The 22,040-nt window shown below is 36.8% G+C and overlaps 2 protein-coding genes across 2 annotated transcripts in view; one reads left to right on the forward strand and one right to left on the reverse strand.

The window, feature by feature from the left end:
- The window catches only part of LOC134745190 (C-type lectin 37Db), a 105,251-nt gene that overhangs the window by 54,613 nt on the left and 28,598 nt on the right, over nt 1–22,040 (reverse strand). The window lies entirely within an intron of this gene.
- On the forward strand, nt 18,721–20,097 carry LOC134745276 (uncharacterized). The gene has a single exon (XM_063679268.1). The coding sequence runs from the start codon at nt 18,744–18,746 to the stop codon at nt 20,076–20,078; it is 1,335 nt and encodes a 444-aa protein (XP_063535338.1). The 5' UTR covers nt 18,721–18,743; the 3' UTR covers nt 20,079–20,097.

The following is a 22,040-nucleotide window of genomic DNA, read 5'->3' on the forward strand; positions in this document are numbered from 1 at the left end:
AGAAGTGGGCTCACGACCATCGACAGATAAAGTGACATTGTTAAAATTTTGTCACTTTATTGACCGATGATAAGAAATGAAGAAGACCCAAAGTAGAAAAGGGAGGACAATTTGAAATTGATGTCATTTTTATCGTTTCTCCTCACTCCATTTAATAATAGATTAGTTATCTTCCCTATTTTGAGTAGTCTAAGCAATTAACCCCTCAAGCTTTGGCGCTTGCTGAATAAATGTACACTATGGACAGACAGTTTTGAGCGGAGACAGACTTGGCAGCGTGGGATACACCAATTCTCGCTGAGTTGGTCTATTCGGCTACTGCCAACAGCAGTGATGACGTCCAAGGTCGATTATGTAACAAGACAAGAAGTCTCAGCAGTCCATCGATTATCTTGTAGGTTGATGAGAGAGATTACGATACGGAGAATCGCTGATTCATCAAGTAGTTATAGAAATCAATCTTGACTTCTGCTTCTAGTATTATCAGTGTATCTAAGTATTTGATTTCCAATTACATTGAATAACTGGGTGTGCTCAGATGGAACGTCTAGTCGTCCATTGTTAACACACTCCGCACATATCAGACAATAGCGTTATCTTCCGATTGGTCTCAAACCACTTGGTGAATGCGAGGCTGTTTCGTAAGCAAATAATTAAGGTAAAGGATATGTTAATTTTAACTACAAACACAAGTTTGTACTTGTATTGTATAAGCAAATGCTTCCGTAGGAAGTTGGACTGTTTAAAGACAGAAACCTATTAATTCTGTTTAGGGCCATCTATGATGCCCTTCGGATTTGTATGGAGGGATAATTAATAAAGGTGATGTTTGATGATTAATTGCAACATCGTGTTGATGGGAAGAATTGATAAGGTCTTTTGCTACGTAAGCGACCTTAACATTCATATTTGTATCGCATTCATTCACGACGTTTTTTTTATGTGTGTGTGTGTGTGTGTGTGTGTGTTTGGTTGATTTTAATTAGTTTGATATTCATCTGATTCAACCGATATTAATTCGTCGTGTGTGCTCCAAGGTAAGCGGAAGTTAATGTAGCTCATAGGCGAGGATTATTGAAAAATTACAAAATATGCAGATATTGTAATACAACAAGGAATTTCTTTAATTTTTTCTCTTCTATTAAAGTACCTATGATATAATTGTCTGAGACCACAGTACGATCAATACGTAGACAACCTAGAAATAGAAATCTCTGACCTTAACCTCCTAAGGCCCAAGGTCCTACCTAAAAGTACCTCTTCAGTTCGATGAAATTTAAATCGTAATTTAATTGGAACAGTCGCTTTTGCTTTGTTTCGTTCAATTTTCCAACAACGCAAAATCAACTTTGTTTCCTACACTATATATAGGTTCAAATTTCAGTAGCAAATTTTGGATTTTTCATTTGTATTGCTGGGCCTTAGGAGGTTAAGATGCATACGAATGATATGGAACAGTGGCAATGGAAGAAAAAACGTACCTTATGACAAAAAATATCAGACACCGCACCCGTTGGAAATTGAAAACGTTGCATAAGGTAATAAAACACTCAACGACAAAAAACCCCGAACACGACAACTTTCTTATTATTTAGTACATTGTTAAAATTGTGGAACATGCGTTTTTTGTACTAGCATAGATGCATTGAAGTAATATTGTTGAGGTTTGAAGTTTGTTTAAAGTTGAAAAATATGTATATTTTTTATAGCTTATTTACCTATAACTGATTTCTTATGTAGTATTACGAGCTGCAGATATATTTGAACCTCCATTAACAGAAGTTTTTTGCATAGGGGTCAACTATCTCTGCAGCTGACTGTACCTACTTCCATTTTAGAGTTTGTGGGTTCTTTAAAGTTCAGATCAGGTCGTGGTCCATTTGATACAATGTGGCGGAGTAAAATAAGGAAATTCCAAGAAAACAAAAAATACCATAAACAATAACTTGAGCTTAATAATGAAAGAAAATATCCCATCAAGGTATTTCCATAAAAGGGGTAAATCCTCCACAAATCATATCCAATTGCAATTGCAGTCCGTGCTTGATACTTGTTTGGTTTAAATGTTAATTTTAGTGACATGGAAGCAGGCTTGAAGTGCTACATAATTTATTAAAGCTGTGTATTACGGACAAAATAAGGAAATGACGTTTAACATACTTTGTTTACCGTCAAGACGCTTCTTAATTGAGAGATTGAATACTTGAGTGGGTGCCTGTGATGTTAAATCTGAATTTTGAGAGCTGAGCGCTTGTGTACGCCACTTATCCCGGCCCAGAGTCTCATCCAGAAGTGTCCCGCGTTCTTTCAAATGTCTTCCACCCAACATTCCCAACAAGCTAGTACGGTTCTAAATAGATAGTATTAGATTAGTTTGTCGATAGTGTAAAGAAATTGTTTTTTTCACCACACTAGCTGGTAGGCTCTCTTGGTTGTTAAAAAACTGATAAGAAAGTTGCATTTTATTCACATGTGAGACAAAGTAATCAATTGCAAATTTTGAGTTGTTTTCTTATGTTTGCTGGTAGAATTGACTTTTAAATGATGATTCTGAATGATAAATATTTAATAACATTCATTTTGAATCGATTTGCTTTGATTTTGTTTGATATTATACAGTTAGTATTTTCTTTGTGTTGGTGTGGTGAAAATTTTTGTGTTTCGCTTGGTGGCAAAATTTGTTTAACCCTCGTACCTTGAAGTTCGCAACGCTCAAAATTCCATTTAATCTTGCCCGAGTATGGGTATTAATATAAGCACGAAAAGACAAACAACAACTTTGCCCCCTTGTAAAACAAAATAACTTTTAACTAATGTCCGATAATCATAAAATTTTAGCATATAATGATAACAAAAAATCATATGTTAATCAATTCAATTTATAACAGCTTCACACGCACTAAAACTTCGTGACTTCCGATCATAAACAGTGAGTCCTGACAATTATATCGGCTAACCTAACTGACAGACGAAGCAAGCAATAATCATCTTTCTCCCAAGTTGAAAAGCACTAAATCATGTTACAAATACGTTGGTGCTCGTATGGTTGTTTTTGATCCGTCAATTTATTGCGTTCGTACCTGGCCGAATGCTTTAATGACACAACGAATGACCGGTGTGATAGGTAAGGTCAATAGGAACTCGGTGATTCATTTCAAGTGCTGCATTCATTTGTAAAAGTCCACGAGCCGTGATATGAATTTCGGAGGGTTATTGACATTGACATTCATGGTAGTGACGTTATTGAATAGGTATAATATATATTCTAAGGATTTTTGAGAGGAAAGCAAATATTAATAATGGCAGTCGTCTTTTTAAGGCCTAAATAGTTTGCAGAACAGATCGGCTCATATACTGCGTATAGCCAGTAGTATTGTATTCTGATACTTAGAAGATTCTTCTCCTTCTAGACGTAAGTTCTTGGCAAAGTTTTCGACTCCCCCACAAGTTTGCCTGCTTCAATTTTATTGGAAATTCGTAAATATACTAATAAAACAGTTCGAGTCGGGCTCGCGCACGAACGGTTCCGTACTATTACGCAAAAAAAACGGCAAAAGTATCACGTTTGTTGTATGGGAGCCCCACTTAAATATTTATTTTATTCTGTTTTTAGTATTTGTTGATATAGCGGCAATAGAAAACCATCATCTGTAAAAATTTCAACTGTCTAGCTATCACGGTTCGTGAGATACAGCCTGGTGACAGACAGACAGAACCCTAAAAGAGTACATGAAACGTATCCAGCAAAGCGTAAATTATTCTAGCTTTCACGAAAACAGCATTAGTAAAATCGCGTTTTTAAAATCCGAGTGGTTTTTAGGGTTCCGTACCCAAAGGGTAAAAACGGGATCCTATTACTAAGACTCCGCTGTCTGTCTGTCTGTCCGTTAGGCTGTATCTCATGAACCGTGATAGCTAGACAGTTGGAATTTTCGCACATGATGTATTTCTGTTGCCGCTACAACAACAAATACTAATAACAGAATAAAATAAATATTTAAGTGGGGCTCCCATACAATAAACGTGATTTTTTGCCATTTTTTGCGTAATGGTACGGAACCCTTCGTGCGCGAGACCGACTCGCACTTGTTTTTTTAATGATATAGGAGACAAACGAGCAGACGAATCGCCTGATGGTCCCATGGACATGGATGGTCCCGTCACCCATGGACACCCGTAACACTAGAGGGGTTGCTAGTGCGTTTCAAGATGGGAATACGCTCCTAAGTGTTATTAATTTTTGACAACAAACAACAACAACAACAATCAACAACACTTTAACAATGTATAAATGCATGAAAAAATCTACCTACTATTGATTATATTGTCTATGTTTAGATTCACTTTTCAAAAAAGTTACTAGATAACCTTTAAATACCGGCAATAACAACCATGCCGATCCATATTAGCATTTTGATTACAATCAGAATCAATTGTAATACTATACCGTTGATAAAAGGTCGAATGAACAAACAATCTGGCTACCAAATAAATTAATACACGACGAATACGAAAGTACTAAGTTACATTGGGACATTTTTTGATAAAATCTCTTCTCTTTCCGCACAGACTCTATCATACAACTTTCAAGAAGTAGAAGATTTGAAAAACTTTCAACAAGTAGAAGATTTGAAAACCCCTCAATATAAGGGTCTACCAAGAAAATTAAGTTAGACTAAAACCCTTTTATTTTAAGATTGTCTACAGGAAAGACGTGGAACACTAACTTATACAAAAAAAGTTGTAGACCCTTATATTAAACAACGTAAGTTAATATACTTCTGTTTTGTATTGTTCTTATAAAGTTATATATAATTCTGTGCAAGAATTCAGGCCAAGTGCAAGAATAACTTTTCCCAATTGCTGTATATACGTAACTGTTGTCATTGAGCTAATGACGTAATGCATTACCTAGTCTTAGGCGAAATCTTGTTACATACTTGAGATAACTGCATATTGTTTACAAGTTATTATTTAGGTACATTTACCAAAGATATATATTACTCCGTAATAGATGGATACAGTCTAAGGAAAAAACGTGCCTCGAAAATCACGAAAATTTGATTCTCGATTAGATGGCGCCACTAGTTTTGGCCTACTCTCGTATAGAGGGCGTTGACTGTTTTGTTTGTTATTTATAATTTTAACGCATACCAGTTAAACAACATGGGTCAAAATCATATAAAAATAATTAATGCAAAAAAAAAAAACATTTATCCATATTTAAATACATTTTAACGTATTTTTATAAATCTTCATTTTTAAAGTATGTCGATAGATGGCAGTGAATTTACAGTGGTTACAAAATTTACTTTGACAGTACCGCTCTATCTTATTATATCCTCATTGCATTTACTAATGGCAGGCCAGTATCCATTTAGGAACCGTCATGATGATGATACATGACAATTATTCTTCAAATCACTTCAATTCATGCTTTTAAATATTTATTATTTAAAATCGGCAAGGAAATTTCTTTAGGAGTTCCCTTTTTATCATAGGACTTTCCGAGCAGTTTGAAATGGTTTTTTGGGTACCAAACTATTTTTTGTTTACCTTTATGGTCACAGCTGTCTGGTGAAGTACGCGCCTATGTATCTAACACACATTTAATAACTACATTAAAAATGAACCAAATGTTATCAAACAAGAGCAAAAACCAGCTTAAGTTCAATAGTTCACAACAATTTATTTATATGCTCTTTAATTTAACAACCACATCCATTACGTCGAAACATTGAATCGATACAAGAGGCCGATTCGAACTTACAAATTGATGGCAATTTTATCTTATTTTGATATGATGTTGTTAATATATAAATGCGAACGTGATGCGCTGCGAGTAGATAGTAAGATTGGTAACAAAATATATCGACCTAGTTCCACCACCTCCACAGTAAACTCAATAAGGCTTGCGTTGTTGCTGCTGGTATTAGGCAACAATTTATTATTTAATAAAAATATATTTATTTAAATACTTATACACATAAAAAATACTTTCATAACTCAGGATCAAGTAAGTACTTATCCGTGTTTATCAAACTAATAAAAGGGCTCACTGGGATTCAAACGCATGACTTGCTAAGCTACCAACTAAGTACCACACTGGGGGAAACCTCAGTCTCCGCAACCTAATTATTACGGAGACTCTGGGGGAAATCTGTTACTTTAACAGTTAACATAAATAAATAACACATTTTAATTTCGAATGCCGCTCAAGGATTGTATCGACTCGCACGACACCGATAACGGGTATCGTTTACACTGAGGATTGATTAACTCATCGATTCATGTAAATGGTCTTTCAATAAAATATTGCATCTGATCATATCAGGGAATTTACGTTTTTCGGAAATAGTTTCGCCGATGGCTGACTTTAAATATGGTCATGTTCACATAAAGTTGTACGATAAAGCATAACTTAAGTTATAGGTAAATACCTGTAACTTAAGTTATGCTAGTGTAATAAAACTATGAAAACGGATTATATCGCGTATATTGAATTTATAATACATCCCGACGTTTCGAACTCTTTACAGCGTTCGTGGTCAACGGGTGACTGAGGAAAAATTACAAAATGCAAAATACCCACATACTAAAATAATGAACAATCATAGACTACAAACTTTAAGGCTGGTTGTACATGCAAAATCGGTTCATAAGGCTAGTTATACACTATAATTATTTTTCAAAGATATATATATATACGCGATAAAAATAAACTATGCCGGCTCCAACCCTACACCACGGACCCGAGAAGATTTAATTCCCTCCTAAATTGTAGGAGGGTATCCCAATATGGGACCGGCAACAAACTCGGCGGGACACATCTTTTCAAAACATCAGAATGTCCAGCATCATCCAACACTACGGTCTCACAGTCTATGTCTCGCTTGCTCCTTTATCAGGTGGACTACAGGATCCCAAGCTGGTGGTAGAGAAAAGCCATCTTCCCTATTAAAGTTTGGATATTTCTTAATCTCAATGGCCTCGCGCAGCATTCTGGGTATGTAACGCTTCTCCTTGGCAAGAACCAGAGGCTTATCAAACTTGAAATATGTTTCTATAAAAACATATTTCAAGCCAATGAAGAAGATGTCACAATTCCTGAGGCCTGTAAAATGCAATACCCCTCTACAGACTGCAGGAGTGTACAGGCTGGACTGTGAGTGTGGCCTATCATATGTCGGGCAGACGAAACGGAGCATTTCCACTCGGGTGAAGGAACACATAGCTGATGTCAAGCACCGTCGACCTAGGTCTGCTGTCTGTGAGCATGTCATGGATAAAGCCAATCACTCAATCAAGTTTGATAAGCCTCTGGTTCTTGCCAAGGAGAAGCGTTACATACCCAGAATGCTGCGCGAGGCCATTGAGATTAAGAAATATCCAAACTTTAATAGGGAAGATGGCTTTTCTCTACCACCAGCTTGGGATCCTGTAGTCCACCTGATAAAGGAGCAAGCGAGACATAGACTGTGAGACCGTAGTGTTGGATGATGCTGGACATTCTGATGTTTTGAAAAGATGTGTCCCGCCGAGTTTGTTGCCGGTCCCATATTGGGATACCCTCCTACAATTTAGGAGGGAATTAAATCTTCTCGGGTCCGTGGTGTAGGGTTGGAGCCGGCATAGTTTATTTTTATCGCGTATATATATATATCTTTGAAAAATAATTATAGTGTATAACTAGCCTTATGAACCGATTTTGCATGTACAACCAGCCTTAAAGTTTGTAGTCTATGATTGTTCATTATTTTAGTATGTGGGTATTTTGCATTTTGTAATTTTTCCTCAGTCACCCGTTGACCACGAACGCTGTAAAGAGTTCGAAACGTCGGGATGTATTATAAATTCAATATACGCGATATAATCCGTTTTCATAGTTTTATTTCATGAGTAACTATCGCGGTAACCGAAGACAATTTTATGCTAGTGTATTTAAATAAATAAGTCTGTCAATTTTGTCAATATTTTATTAACACTACGTGGAGCTCGGCCGATGATAAAACGTAGTGTATGGAAATTTACAATTCAAAAGTACTCACATGTGTGTTTACGACGTTTTAAAAATTTGTACTTACACCCCTTTTTTGAAAAAATCTATATATAGTATAGTTCATAATATCTACCTATACGCTAACCGTCCATAACCATGGTTCAATTTCGAAAGAACTTGGCAAAACATACGTTGTTATTTCATTTATACCAACCAATCCGATGATAAAAATAAATAATAACTTAGCGATTTGTCGTCGATGTAGCCTGTTTTGTTTACAATCTTATTCGTCTGTAGTAGTTACTGTTTTGTCTATAAATAAAATACCAAAAGCATAGTTCACTTTAATTTGCATAAAGCCATTTGATCTCGACCGCTACAAGCCTGTCAGTGCGCTAGATTCATTCTAACAGCTCTAAATAAGACTCTATTACTAGAGACACAAGGGTTTTAAAATGTAACTTAAGACGTAGATATTTGACATTGCGTAAGGGTCTTTGCATCAGCGAACTTGACCCACAAGCCTTGATATTAATCAAATTGACTGACGAACACCTTATTTAGACAGTAAACGTTAATTACAAAACGCCTCTTTGATTACCTATTAAATAATAGATAGAAGTCTCGGAATGTTGCGGAGAATCCATAAACTTGGTATAAGTACAGACGCCTGCAATAATATGTTACTCTTCGAAGGCCGCAAAAATATGTGACACGCTCTTATGGCTCTACAAATAAGGTCGTTTCAGATATTTTTGCGGCCTTCGTTGTGTAACATATTATTGCAGGTGACTGTACCTGGACATTTTTTTCTGTAGTGATGCACTGGACTTTTTTTCCAAAATAAGTAAATTTAATGTTTTGCCTACTCATAATCACGAGCTCCTTCGTTCCTGCTAGGAGGAAAAAAGCGTCCCAAGTTTTATTTTTCCATCCCGTTACCATTTTTCAAACACTTTGCACGGCCGAGTACGGCGGTAACGAAATGGAATTTACGTAAAATGTAACATTTACAATTATAATTAATTAATTAATTGTTATTATGAAATAAAACTATGAAAACGGATTATATCGCGTATATTGAATTTATAATACATCCTGACGTTTCGAACTCTTTACAGCGTTCGTGGTCAACGGGTGACGGGGGTAATTGTTATTAATTATTTATTTGTAATGTGTACATTTTGGGACATTGTTTCTTTTTCTAGAAGCATGGAATCAGCTCATGATTCTGGGCACAAATCACATTTAATTTATAGCATTCGCGTATTTTTTGTTTTTCCTTTGACCTATGGCCTTTTTTCATTTTTTACCGTTCGCGAACGCGAACTATTTCAGAATGGCAGATTCTTTTGACGCGTGCGTAGCTTGATCCATATTTATATGCTGACTGTACACCTGGTAACAAAACAAATCTTTCTCTCTTCACCTTCTCTTTTCTTACTATAATTGAAAAAAAATGCACTCGACTATTCGGTTTATTGGTCAAATAATCTCCCCAACTTTTCAAATTTTGTGTCATTCATAATGTCCCCAGCAGTTGTTAAGATTTGGCCGAGCAGGACCCGGGTTCTTTTAGAAAACAGCCATAGTTATCCCAATACGAACTGCTGAGGTATGCCGTTTTAATAGGAAGGTCAAATAGCAGTGGGTTTATAAAATATTAATGAAATTAATTCTTAAGATCAGTCGATCAGTTTGCCAAGCAGACTCAACGAGAAATGCAGCAAGGAAATCGCTAAAATCTAAAAATATATAGTTGCATGACTTGCATGATTTATAATATCTATGATACATATTTTAAAGCAAAAATATTACTTTGCTAATCCGCGAAATAATAAGTTGCTAGTCTAGCCTAGTAATTTTTGCATGCAATTAAATAATGATCCACCCTCCCACCGCGAAAATAAATACGCAAATAAATATAACAAACCACCACCAAAAGTACAAAACTAGACACGTGCTTCGCTTCTCTACGAGCCATTATCAGGAGATGCTGACGTCGGCAACGGAAAACTAACTTGCTACTTAATTTATACAAGGACAACAATGTAACAGAACAATGAGTAATATGAGACGAACGTAGTGTTTTGGCACCGTGTCGTTACTACGTCAGTAACAAGAGAACCCCGTCCCAGATACTTCCTAATTACGGCTAAGTGTAGGTACGGATGTAGGTGAATGGAGGATAGGTTGAGGGCATGGAGTTGCGGGGCGTTTGGTGAAAGTTTATAGAAAGTAGATTTTGATTTATAATCAAAGGTGACAAGTGACAATACACGCTACTTATAAACTATTAGCCTGGAAGGAATAATTCAAACACGTGGTCCGAAAAAGCGAAATGCTCCACGCTCTACGACAAGAAATCCAAGTTTTAGCTTATGAAATGAGACGGCCGTCCCAGACACTTCCTAATTACGGCTAAGTGTAGTTGCGGATGTAGGTGAATAGAGGATAGGGTGAGGGCATGGAGCTGCGGAGCGTCTCGCAGAGGCTTACATCTATACTAGATTATTATGAATAGACTTGATCAAAAAACTTATTAAACCATTAAAAATTATACTTTTCGCAGGAAAAATGCCTACATTTCGAACACGAGGTCCATGGAAGCGAAATAATCCCTCACTTCTACCTTCTACTTCCTCAAGCTAAATGCGCGTATATTACTACCCCGAGCCCACGATTTTCGTGTTCGAACTGTTATAAGTAGCGACAAGTAGTTGAAGCAGTACTATAATGTAAATTATATCATTATAATTACATGACATAATTCATAGGGCATGTAACGTCAAATATGAGACAGTTAAGTACATACAATACTCAACAATAGGTACAGCCGGAGCCGTTCAACATATTATTTATTTATTTATATAAAAATTTAAATCAGACAACAAGGCCCATATAACAAATACCTTACACACTAACATATATATGCATTTTATAAACTTAAAAACTAAACACTATTTAGGCGACAAAACGGCGCCAAAATCATGCAAAAGCGCATACGTACGTATTTGTCGTGTATCAAATGGTCAGTTGGTATTTACCTAGAGTTTTATTGACACCATGCCACATACGCGCAGGTTTTAGCTTTGAGCAATTTATGACATGACATAAGAAAATGGAAATCTAGTAGCTTGTAAGCAGGGTATTCGCGTTGTATCCGTTTCAGCTAGAGCAAAAATGGTTATGGTAGGCCCGGCTGTTCTCCTCTATAGTTCGCCTGTTTCAACCGAATCTCGTGAAATTTTGTGAGCAAGTTCCATAATTAAATAGATGGATTTTTTTCGACTACATTTTTGGATTTCTTTTCAAAATGACGGAACGGGGTTTGCGAGGTCTACAGCTCAGTAAACTACTAATAAAGAATGACGTAAAAATTTAGGGCAGTCGCGTTTTCCGTCACCATAGCCCCAGGGTGAGATTGCAGGCTGGACGCGCGCCAATGTCCGCCTGAGATAACGGATTGGGGGCAACCACCCTTCCGGCTATTGTCCCACATTATTTATACACACGTTTTTAAAGCTTTTACTGAGATCTTATGGAAACTATTCCGATTCACTTTGGATGAAATTAATGTAATGTTTTGACCTAAAATTGAATATTAATAGAGATAATAATACGGAAAAAACAGAACAAACATTTCTTCTTTCAGTACTCTGTGCGAACACTTTTAAAACATAAGTTTATATTATGTGAGACTGTATTTGTTTCACTCTTTTAAACATGTTCTTATAAAAAAAAATATTGTTCATATTCTTGATATTTACAGCAGTGGTTCTTCTAATAGTAAATTTAGGTAATGATACTATTAGTATAGCTATAACCATAACCAATAATCACTGAATTTGCTAATCTTGATTGCACACATTAGTATATAAATTATGATGATGCTAATTGTATGTATAATTTTATGATATGATTTATAACTTTGATTAGATAGGTATTTAGAAATACCAAGATGTTGAACTCTAAGAGTAGCAATTTATTATATTGCCTCAATAAGAAAATATGCAGACACTAATTGTTTATTTTAACTAGCATATAACATTCTACAAATGCTCGTTAGTAAAGTTCAGACACATTCAAAAACTATTATAATAACTATATAATTAATTTTGTCTTCGGTTACCGCGATAGTTACTCATGAAATAAAACTATGAAAACGGATTATATCGCGTATATTGAATTTATAATACATCCCGACGTTTCGAACCCTTTACAGCGTTCGTGGTCAACGGGTGACTACGCGTCGCTACGGGAGGGTATACGCGGTATAATCCGTTTTCATAGTTTTATTTCATAACTATATAATTGTTATGAAATCGGTTTACATCAAAAAAGTATTACCTTGTTCAGTTAAAGCATAGATTATAAACTATAATATCTGCATTTTTTGAGAAAAAATTGACTTCAGTTATGTAAAAAAATTGCATTTTGCTGGCATTTTACTATTCATTTCAAAATAACCTAATTTGACCTTTCAGTGACTTACATCGATATACTAACCAATATCAAATAACCATCATCACGAGACATTGCCAATAGTTTGTGTATCGCATTTTTATAACCTTGAACGAGGTGACATGAATTAGGATGTTGTATCGAACAAGTTTACTATCGAGTAGGCCAAGGCCCGCGAAATTGGTGCCAATTTAAATGACAATACCGTTTTGTTACCACTGATTCAAAACGTCAACATATCCAAGATTAAACAAAACTTTTTGAACTCTATAGTCTTAAAAATAGAGGCGATGATTTTACTTTCTTGTTGTAGATTGTACAAAGTGATGAACTTAAGAGCTTTAGCTAATGGAGTGTATGCGATAAGATCGTCTTCGTAAGTTTAAGTATTACTGTCATTGAAACATAATTTAAATTGGACTAGTTAAAGGCTACTAGTCCATGTTAAGCATTGACCATTAGGCACTTGTATCAGAATATCTATAAGCATTGTAAAGTCAAGGATACTCTCTCTACTCACAATCGCTCTTTATAACAAATGTAATAGATTCCGAGATATGTTTATAAACATTATTCCCTGGATAAAAATTTGAATTCTACTTATTTACTCACCATGCAAAAGTCTGTAAGTATGTACCCACCAAAATGAGGCCGTTTCGTTACTACAAGAATATTGTATAACAGAAAAGTAATGATCAGTGAATACATTTTTCACTCTGGCTCTCATGTGACGTAGCGAAACGACCAAGCCACATATTTTGACTAAGGTGTAGAATTTGTGAAGCCTAGGGCTTGCAGAGTTAGGGCGTGTAGAGTTAGAAGCTTGGCTCTACATGAGATCTGATAACTTTTTGACAGTGCGAGCCATTATGTTCGTCTTGGCAACATTTGACATGAAAATGTTTTTGGTGAGTGAGAATCAGTGAGTGAGTGAGGAAATCGGGGTTTTGTAGATATCAATAAAATTTAAAGCATTAAGAGCTATGCAATTAAAACTTTTGTGCAATTGAGAATTTAATTCATCTAGTATTATCCAAACCCAAGTTATGATGGTTAAAAAAAACGACAAAATGCTTCGAGAAAAGGTAGGTAGTGCCCTTGCGCTTCGCTTGGCTCGTCTTGGCCGGGGCACTCCCGTGCCCCCAAATTTGTACGTTTAGGTATATTTTTAGGTTTTGATTTACATTATCGACTTTCCCATAATTCTCTTTTGAAACAATACCTCATAACCGGATAAAATGCTTATAGTTGAAGGGGTGCGGTGCATAAACGCAATAAATTTGAAAATATCCATACGATTTAGGATGGTCCACGTAAAGACCATTTTCATCGGCCACTATTACGGTCTCGTGAATCAATCAGTAAATAGCTTTTATATGCTCCGATGAGGACTCCAAAACAAAGTAAAATTAATTGTGTTTTCTCTTAGTCGAACAAAAAAAATGCTCGTCATCGTACATTTTACACACACTAGCTCGACTAATCATGTTGTCTACGCAATCCGAAACCCCCATTACGAGACGGAACTAAAAGCATCTCCGCCGCGGGCGTCCACCTCTCATAATCCACCGTATGTGCATTTGAAAACGTATTCAATTTTCAATCTTATAGTTATGGTATAAATAACATATTTGATAGAGATGTTTACTGTAGATACGGTTTATGTAGTAAGTGCAGAAACTCGGGCGTCGGGAGGACGCGTGATCGCTCCCCTGTCTGCAGTGGAGTGGCTTTGCGACGAAACATAGTTATCAATACGTAGTGCAAGCCTATGAATGCAGGGGGCTAGCCAACATGACAATCGTTGATAGAAAACACCAACCACGTGGAAATAGTCACGTGACTTTTCGTAGCATCTGTCATCCCGTTACGTTTTTAGGGTTCCGTACCCAAAGGGTAAAAACTGGACCCATTACTAAGACTCCTCTGTCCGTCTGTCCGTCTGTCTGTCCGTCTGTCTATCACCGGGCTGTATCTCATCAACCGTGATAGCTAGACAGTTGAAATTTTCACAGATGATGTATTTCTGTTGCCGCTATAACAACAAATACCAAAAAGTACGGAACCCTCGGTGGGCGCGTCTGGCTTGCACTTGTTCGGTTTATTTACTTTTCGTCTGGCGTTTGTCGATGTATGTACAATTATCATCTTGGCTAGAAACAAAGTGTGCTACAATTAGTGATTTAATTGATAGAGAAAATGATCCAATTTAAGGTCCTATTTATGTAGGTAGGTACTAGTAGGTAGCACTTACCAGAACTTACGAGTAGGTACTGCGGTAGGAAAGAATTCTAAATAGGTATGTAGCAATATCACAAAAAGTACGAAGAATGCGCAATACCTATTTAATAAATACTATTTTCACAACGGTATAATGGTTTGTTATGTTATGACAAATGCACTTGAGAACTTAGTAATATTAGATATTAAAGTTAATGCACACAGAACACACAAACATACACTGACTTGTATTTCATAAATATTTATATGGTATCTCGTTGTCTAAGTATCCACAACACAAGCCGTAGGTATTGAGGTTGCTGTGGGGCTTAGTCACTTTGTGTAATAATGTCCTATAATATTGACATAAAGCAAGTATTGTAGTACAATGACGTACGAAAAAAAACGATATATTAAAAACTGTAAAATTATTGTCTTTGTTTCAAAACGCAAGAGGTTTATTCAAAGCCATAAATACCTAGCTATGTAAAGAGATTTCACCTTAACTATATAAATATGGATAGATCTACTCTAAAACCAAGAGTAGAATAAAATGTACTCTTTCCCCAATATCTCCATTAAGTATTGTATTGTACTTATCGTGCTTTATATAGTTGGTCAAGCAAATATTGTCAGTAGAAAAAGGCGGCAAATTTAAAATTTCTAGGCGCGAAGGCATATATATCGTCCCAAAGAAAATTTGAATTTCGCGCCTTTTTCTACTGACAAGATTTGCTTGACCAACTATATTAAGTATTCATAATTATTATTATTTTGCCTTGTGCAATATGTCTATCATGGCATGTCGTATTTGCACTTGCTTAGACAAGATGACGTGAAAGCTATTAAAATAACACCTCTCACATAACTAACACCTCTTAAGACCTTAGTTTGTGCACATAATTAATTATCCAATGTTTGAATCTAACCATATTTTTCCCAGTATTTTAACACTCCTTTGCTTGGCATAAACTTTCTATTTGTTGACTGCTTAGCAAAATATACTTTAGTCTGTCAAGTCATTTCCAGCAAATTTAGGCACGAATAACCCTTCAACCCATAGAAAATTTGAATTTAGCTCCTTTTTCTACTGACAAAGTTGTTTGACCGGGTATATCTTTAATTTTGCCATAGTAGAACGAAGTAGATTCCCATTACAGGAATTGCACAGCAGTATTTTGGCTGGTGTAAACAGCCACCCAGACATTTCTATGTCGAAGCAGAGTAAACATTTCGCAGAAAGTTCGTTCTCTAAATAAGGAAGCACCTAAAAGCCTGACGCTTAACAAATAATTCTGCATATTATCAGCCGAAACACATTTACAACTGGACAAGGACCAGTAGACCAAGATTTCGAAAATTGCAATTCTAGAATAAGAAGAATAAGAATAAGAATATATTTATTTAAAAGAAAAAACCTTAATAATATTCGACAATATCCAGTGGCCCCACACTAGGCAATGCCTGTCACGTGGTAGCCGGGTTCGCATTAAACAACCAAAGGTTAAGTAAAAAACTAGGTGACATTAATAGAAGTAATAATTAAAGAAATTAAGTAATTTAAAGAAAGAAAATTAAAGAAAAAACTTTGTCTCTGTGTGTGTGTGTGTGTGTGTGTGTGTGTAAGTGTGTGTGTGTGTGTGTGTATGTGTGTGAGTGTGTGTTGGGTTGCGCATGTATTAAGGCTACAGAGATTGTTAGCATACGTAAGTGATTAGGTGACGACCTTCAGCAGCATTTCAGTTTGACTATAGTTAAGACCTTTCAACCAGTTCTTAATTACGAATTTTGCTTCAAGAGGAGACTTTTTAGATATGTTGCAGGCCTTTACTACTGTATTGTAAATATAAGGATGCAGGGAGTTAGGCAAATGCCTCGCGAATGCGGATTTTGTGATGGGAGTAGGAACTTTGAAGATTCGATTACGGATTAGGGTAAGATATTCTTCGGAATTTATAGTTTTTCGATGCACGTGAGTTGCAACTCGTAGGATCAATAATTGTCTCACACTAAGAACATCCGCGTCTTTATAAAGGGTGACCGTTGAAAACCACCGAGGCTTCCCAAGCATGACCTTGAGCACAAACCTTTGGGCCCTTTCGAGAGGCAGTAGTGCAGAGCTAGTGGAGCCACCCCACACGCCAATGCAGTAAGACAGGATGGATTCGCATATCGAAGTGTATACATTCTAAAATAATGGTTCGGCTCATCAAACAAATAAATGCCCTTAGTGAGATTCGAAGTTATCAGCTTCATAGGCGCCCCATTTACTTTACATTAGATATTTTTGATACCCATAAAATAATACTGCTTGCACTTGGCGGGCCATAATTCTGTAACAAATTATATAAAATAAAGTTTTATTCTATCCTATTCTTATTCATAGGCAGCGTCACTACCGACACTTCTCAAATCTTATCTTATTTTATTATTTCAGGAGCCCTTGCGGATACACTTCGACCCATCGGGATCTTTTGTGCAATGACCTTTCGCCTCAAGAGCTTTTTCGACCATCTCCATGTGCAGGATGGAGCTCATGGGTAGTGCTTTGAATTCCTTTGGTTCCAGTTAGCCTGCTCCAAAAAGTATTTCGTTCTTTGTCTGGCGAGGGCGTGACGAGATGGTTCGTCTAGTCTGGACTCTGGTTAATTGAAAAAGACATTTTACATTTGGTAAAACTACTTTGAACTGAACTGTCTGTCCCTTCCTTTAGGTGTGTGATGGAGGCAGACAGAGTAAAGCGATTTTCGGCACGCATCCTCGCTGGCTTGGCGCCAACACGCTACGTGTCCCAACTTTGGACAAGGAGGTGCATTCCGATTTCAAAACATAACTTGATATTATTCTCAGTACGTCCCTCTTGCATCATATAATAATGCGAGATTTCCTCTGGTATTGCAGGCTATGGTAACCGATTATCATCAGTTGGGAAAGTATATACTTGTTTGTTACGTGGTATAAAAAATATATCTTTTGAGCATTGTATCATAACAGTATCACAGATGAAAAATCTGAATACGCCTCCAGCGTGGCATGCAATTTACGGATTGGTTTTGCGGAAAATTTCGGGTTTTGCTGAGTTTTTATGCAATCTGTTTTTGGTCATGTTTTGGTACTCAATAGGGAATATTACCACAGAATAAATTTTAGTACTACCGTACAAAAAGGAAACTTCCTACAAAACCGAAGTTTGACAGTCGGTTCAGGGTCGAATCATGCTATCCCTTTCTAATATATGGTACTATCCCTTTCGGCTATTTTGGGTTGTGCACGCAAAGGGATGTCAAGCTGTGCCAACCCGTGGCCAACCCTAATAATAAAATTGCTCGGAGCAATGGTGAGCCGGACGGAGCCGAGTTTGCCCGAAGCGAGGAGATTCGCACCGTGAGTATTATATTCTTTGTTCGCACCCCTGATATTACGCGAAACTCTTTGGTGGCGCCACTACCACAATCTGAGGGTCTATCGCGAAACAAGAAAATCGAAATTTTGTTATGTAACATCTCTGTCACTCTTGCATATTCGAGCGATAAAGAGGCAGATAGCGAAATTTTGGATTCGCGTTTCCCGGTAGGTCATATTTTTTATTATCTCTGAAAACTTATCAAAGACCTGTTAAGCCCGCTACAGACTACGCGGCGCGAAGCCGCGAACGCGAGTGTGGAGTCGATTTCGCTGATTAGCGAACTATACTCCACACTCACGTTCGCGGCTTCGCGCCGCGATTCGCGCATGAGTGTGGAGGGCCCTTTAAAGGTAGAGTATGTATAAGTTAGGTCCCATTCGCACGAGAGCTTAAAAAGCGTTGCATGTGTGACGCACCCATAACTAAGAGCGAGAAAGAGATATCGCTTTCTCACTCTTTTTAAGCTCTCGTGCGCAGCGCATGGGGCCTTACTGTATGGTTTACAAAAGGCTAGTGCTGCACTCTGTTAGCAGAACATTGCAGTAATATCCCCTATTATTTTCAATAGTTGTTATGTACAAACTTTTTACTCAGTCCGAAATGAGAAAGTCTGCATGTTTTGTTAGTAAAAATAATTAATTCGGATTTGTCATTATGAAAACGTCATCCCACTTATTTATGAGAAATCTCAGAAATATTTTACCACCACGAAAGATGGAAAAAAATTCAAATAACAGCGACAATATTTCAGCAGATAGCTTGGAGGAAAATTTCAAAAATAAAACTTCACTGGTGGATACAAATTCAGATGATAATGTCGAAACAGTGGTCGTGCCGTTTTACGAAAAAGACGTGGTCATGAAAGTACCGAAAGACATAAAACGTGTAAAACAAGAAAAAATTAAGCCCAAAACAAAAGTAAAAAGAGAACAGAAGGCTTCGAGCTATCTCGTTAACAAAAATATGCAAAGCAAACGCTCAGGCACATACTTAGAGAAATTCCGCAATCAGTTCCTCGCAAATTATGTCGATAATAAACAGAACGAACCAGAGATTCGTTCTATCTCACCCGAAGTCGGAGATACGGACAGAGGCAACTTGAGCTTTGGCGACGAAGGACAGGGCAATCCTGTAGAAGAATTTCATGACACGGAAGCCTATAATGAAATATATTACGCGAATCTTCTTCAGAGGGAGGTAGCTAACTATTCAGACACTTCTTCGGTTGAAGATGTATGTTTCAATGATGATTTAGAAAACAAGTCTGCTGAGGATAACCTTAAAAGCGTTTCTGAAGTTTCTCAACCTCGGCGACCACTTAGGCGTGTTACATTGGAACCTAATGTTAATGTCAAGCTTGGAGGTCTCGGCCCCGATTTAGAATCGATCAGACCTCAGATGATGAGAACTAGAAGTCTCCAAAGATACTCTGACAGGGTTAGAGAGGCGAATCGGGTCAGTATTTACAAGAAGACCGTTACCGAAAATAAACAGAGCGACATGGAGTGTGAACTAAAGTTGGAAAGAAAATCCACTCATCGTACACCAACACGAAGGGTAACGGAAGAAAAAGTGTCGTATTTAGTCAATAAATCTTCTGAAAAAACTGTCCAAGAGCTGCGTAAAAGTTATGTCTCGAAGTCGACTAATCCAAATAAGACGAGTGAGGTACAGGAAAAGGATGGTGAACATTCAAAAAGAAAGTCAGCAGGCAAGAAGGCTTTGGAAAAACTGAGGCACCGAAACAAACCTGCACATGATGTAAACGTTGAGAAAAGAACGAAAAATGATTCAATAGAAGTGAGAGTCAAAAGTGGGACTAAAACTATTAAAACGGAAATAAAACCGAACAACAACGAGGTACCGCCGATTCATATAAGCTTTTTACTTAATGTGGAGAACAGCAGTGGCAATGCCTTAAAGAATCTCGAGGAGAAACACCGACGGTATCAGGAAATGGTTAAGCAGTATGTAAACGATTATTCTTAATTGCATTTGAATTTATTACTCATATTAATCTTACGGCGTTTGTGACTATTGTTGTTAAAACAATTTTTAACAAAGGTTACTGAACAAAACGGATATCCATCTATGTTTACTTTAGTTATAAAAAAATAAATATTAGGTGCCATCTAATTACTTACATGTTATATATATTTCAGCAGCCTCTATTGCGCGCAAGGCAGAATGCACAAAATGAGATTTCAGGGACTGGCATACTCTCAAAGTAAACAGAGTAAGCTTTATTTTTAAAGACTTTACATTGTCCGATCAGATATTTTATGTCGTATACGACCAAGAAGAATTAAAAATAAAAGCGTTTTTTGATGTTCTGTAGGGTTTCGTACCCAAAGGGTAAAAAGGGGACCCTATTACTAAGACTCCGCTGTCTGTCTGTCCGTCTGTCACCAGGCTGTATCTCATGAACCGTGATAGCTAGACAGTTGAAATTTTCACAGATGATATATTTCTGTTGCCGCTATAACAACAAATACTAAAAACAGAATAAAATAAATATTTAAGTGGGGCTCCCATACAACAAACGTGATTTTTTTGCCGTTTTTGCGTAATGTTACGGAATCCTTCGTGCGCGAGTCCGACTCGCACTTGGCCGGTTTTTTATTCATTGTTTAAATGTTTATTGTTCGAAAGAGAACATTAAACAAAAAAGAAGGACTTGCCACAGTGCACTATCTAGCAGCTGATTTTCTCTATATAAGGATCATCCGACATGCGGTATCGTATCGTACAATGTGAAGGCACTCTCATTCGATACCTACATACACTCGTATTGAAATCGACTATGCTCATTTTTAATTACACTACAAATTCAGGACAGCATGACAGCGTGATGTGAATCAATCACAGCACAATGCATTCCATTAGCGTCTCATTTTAGTCTTTAATTACCTGTGACTTTCTACCCATCAATATATATTTTAACGTCAGATGGAAAGGGTAATTGATTAAAATATATTATTAAAGTTTTAACATGTCAAAGCAGGAGCGTTGAAAAGCAAACTATATATATATCTGCTTAGTAATGAACTTATTAAATTTATTAGTAGAGTTAGAGACTCTCAATAATGGGATTCATGGAATGCATTGAAATGAGTGTCTACGATATTGCCTACTTTATTGCTAACCTCATGCATATAAAGTCAACGTTAACGTCATTATATATTGACCTAATCAGCGGCTCGCAATTAACCATTAGAGCTGAGGGCCTACCGCGAACACCAAACTTAGCGGGCATTTTTCTCTTTTACTCCAATTAAGGTGTAATTAGACTGATGGTTAAAGATTTGCGAACTTCGGTGTTCGCGGTAGGGCCTCAAAGGGCCAAAAGTTAGACCGAGATAAGTCTGCAACGATTTTGATAGCACGCGCGGTGGAAGTGTTATTTATACATCTTAAATGACATAATTTCATAGAAGTTTGACGTTTAAAACAACGCTTGCACTGCGTGTGCTGTCAAAATCGTTCGAATTGTTGCATGGTCTAACTTTATCGCCAACATCGAAACACCGAAAAAAGTTTTCTCCCTCTCTGTCGCACACATACGCAAAAGCTTAATATTCTTTTAATAGCCATTTGCAACTATCTGCATCAATGTAATTAATAATCTTCAATATCAATCCAATTGATTGAGAAAATCTATGTCTATGTACCCACACCAGACCTACACTAACCACAAACTATGTGTATGTACTTACTTACCACAAGTACCACAACAACAGCTAGCTGTTCTCTATAATATCTCGTCTTGTAAGCGTAGACTACCTCCTTTAGATTCCGCGTTACAAAGCGTTCACCAAAATTGTTTAACTCAAAGGGTTGATATAACTATAGTATAAACAACCGCGCCAACCTGTCATCTGGATGGCCATGTTTGAATGTGCGTGGTAGAGGAACTAAAATCGATGATGGCACTCAACGTGGAAAAAATAT

Source organism: Cydia strobilella, chromosome 11, assembly GCF_947568885.1.
Source record: "Cydia strobilella chromosome 11, ilCydStro3.1, whole genome shotgun sequence".
Taxonomy (NCBI): Eukaryota; Metazoa; Arthropoda; class Insecta; order Lepidoptera; family Tortricidae; genus Cydia; species Cydia strobilella.

Bases quoted from the DNA above. Each gene is read 5' to 3' on its own strand.
- LOC134745276 (XM_063679268.1), top strand. From the start codon at position 18,744: ATGAAAACGTCATCCCACTTATTTATGAGAAATCTCAGAAATATTTTA.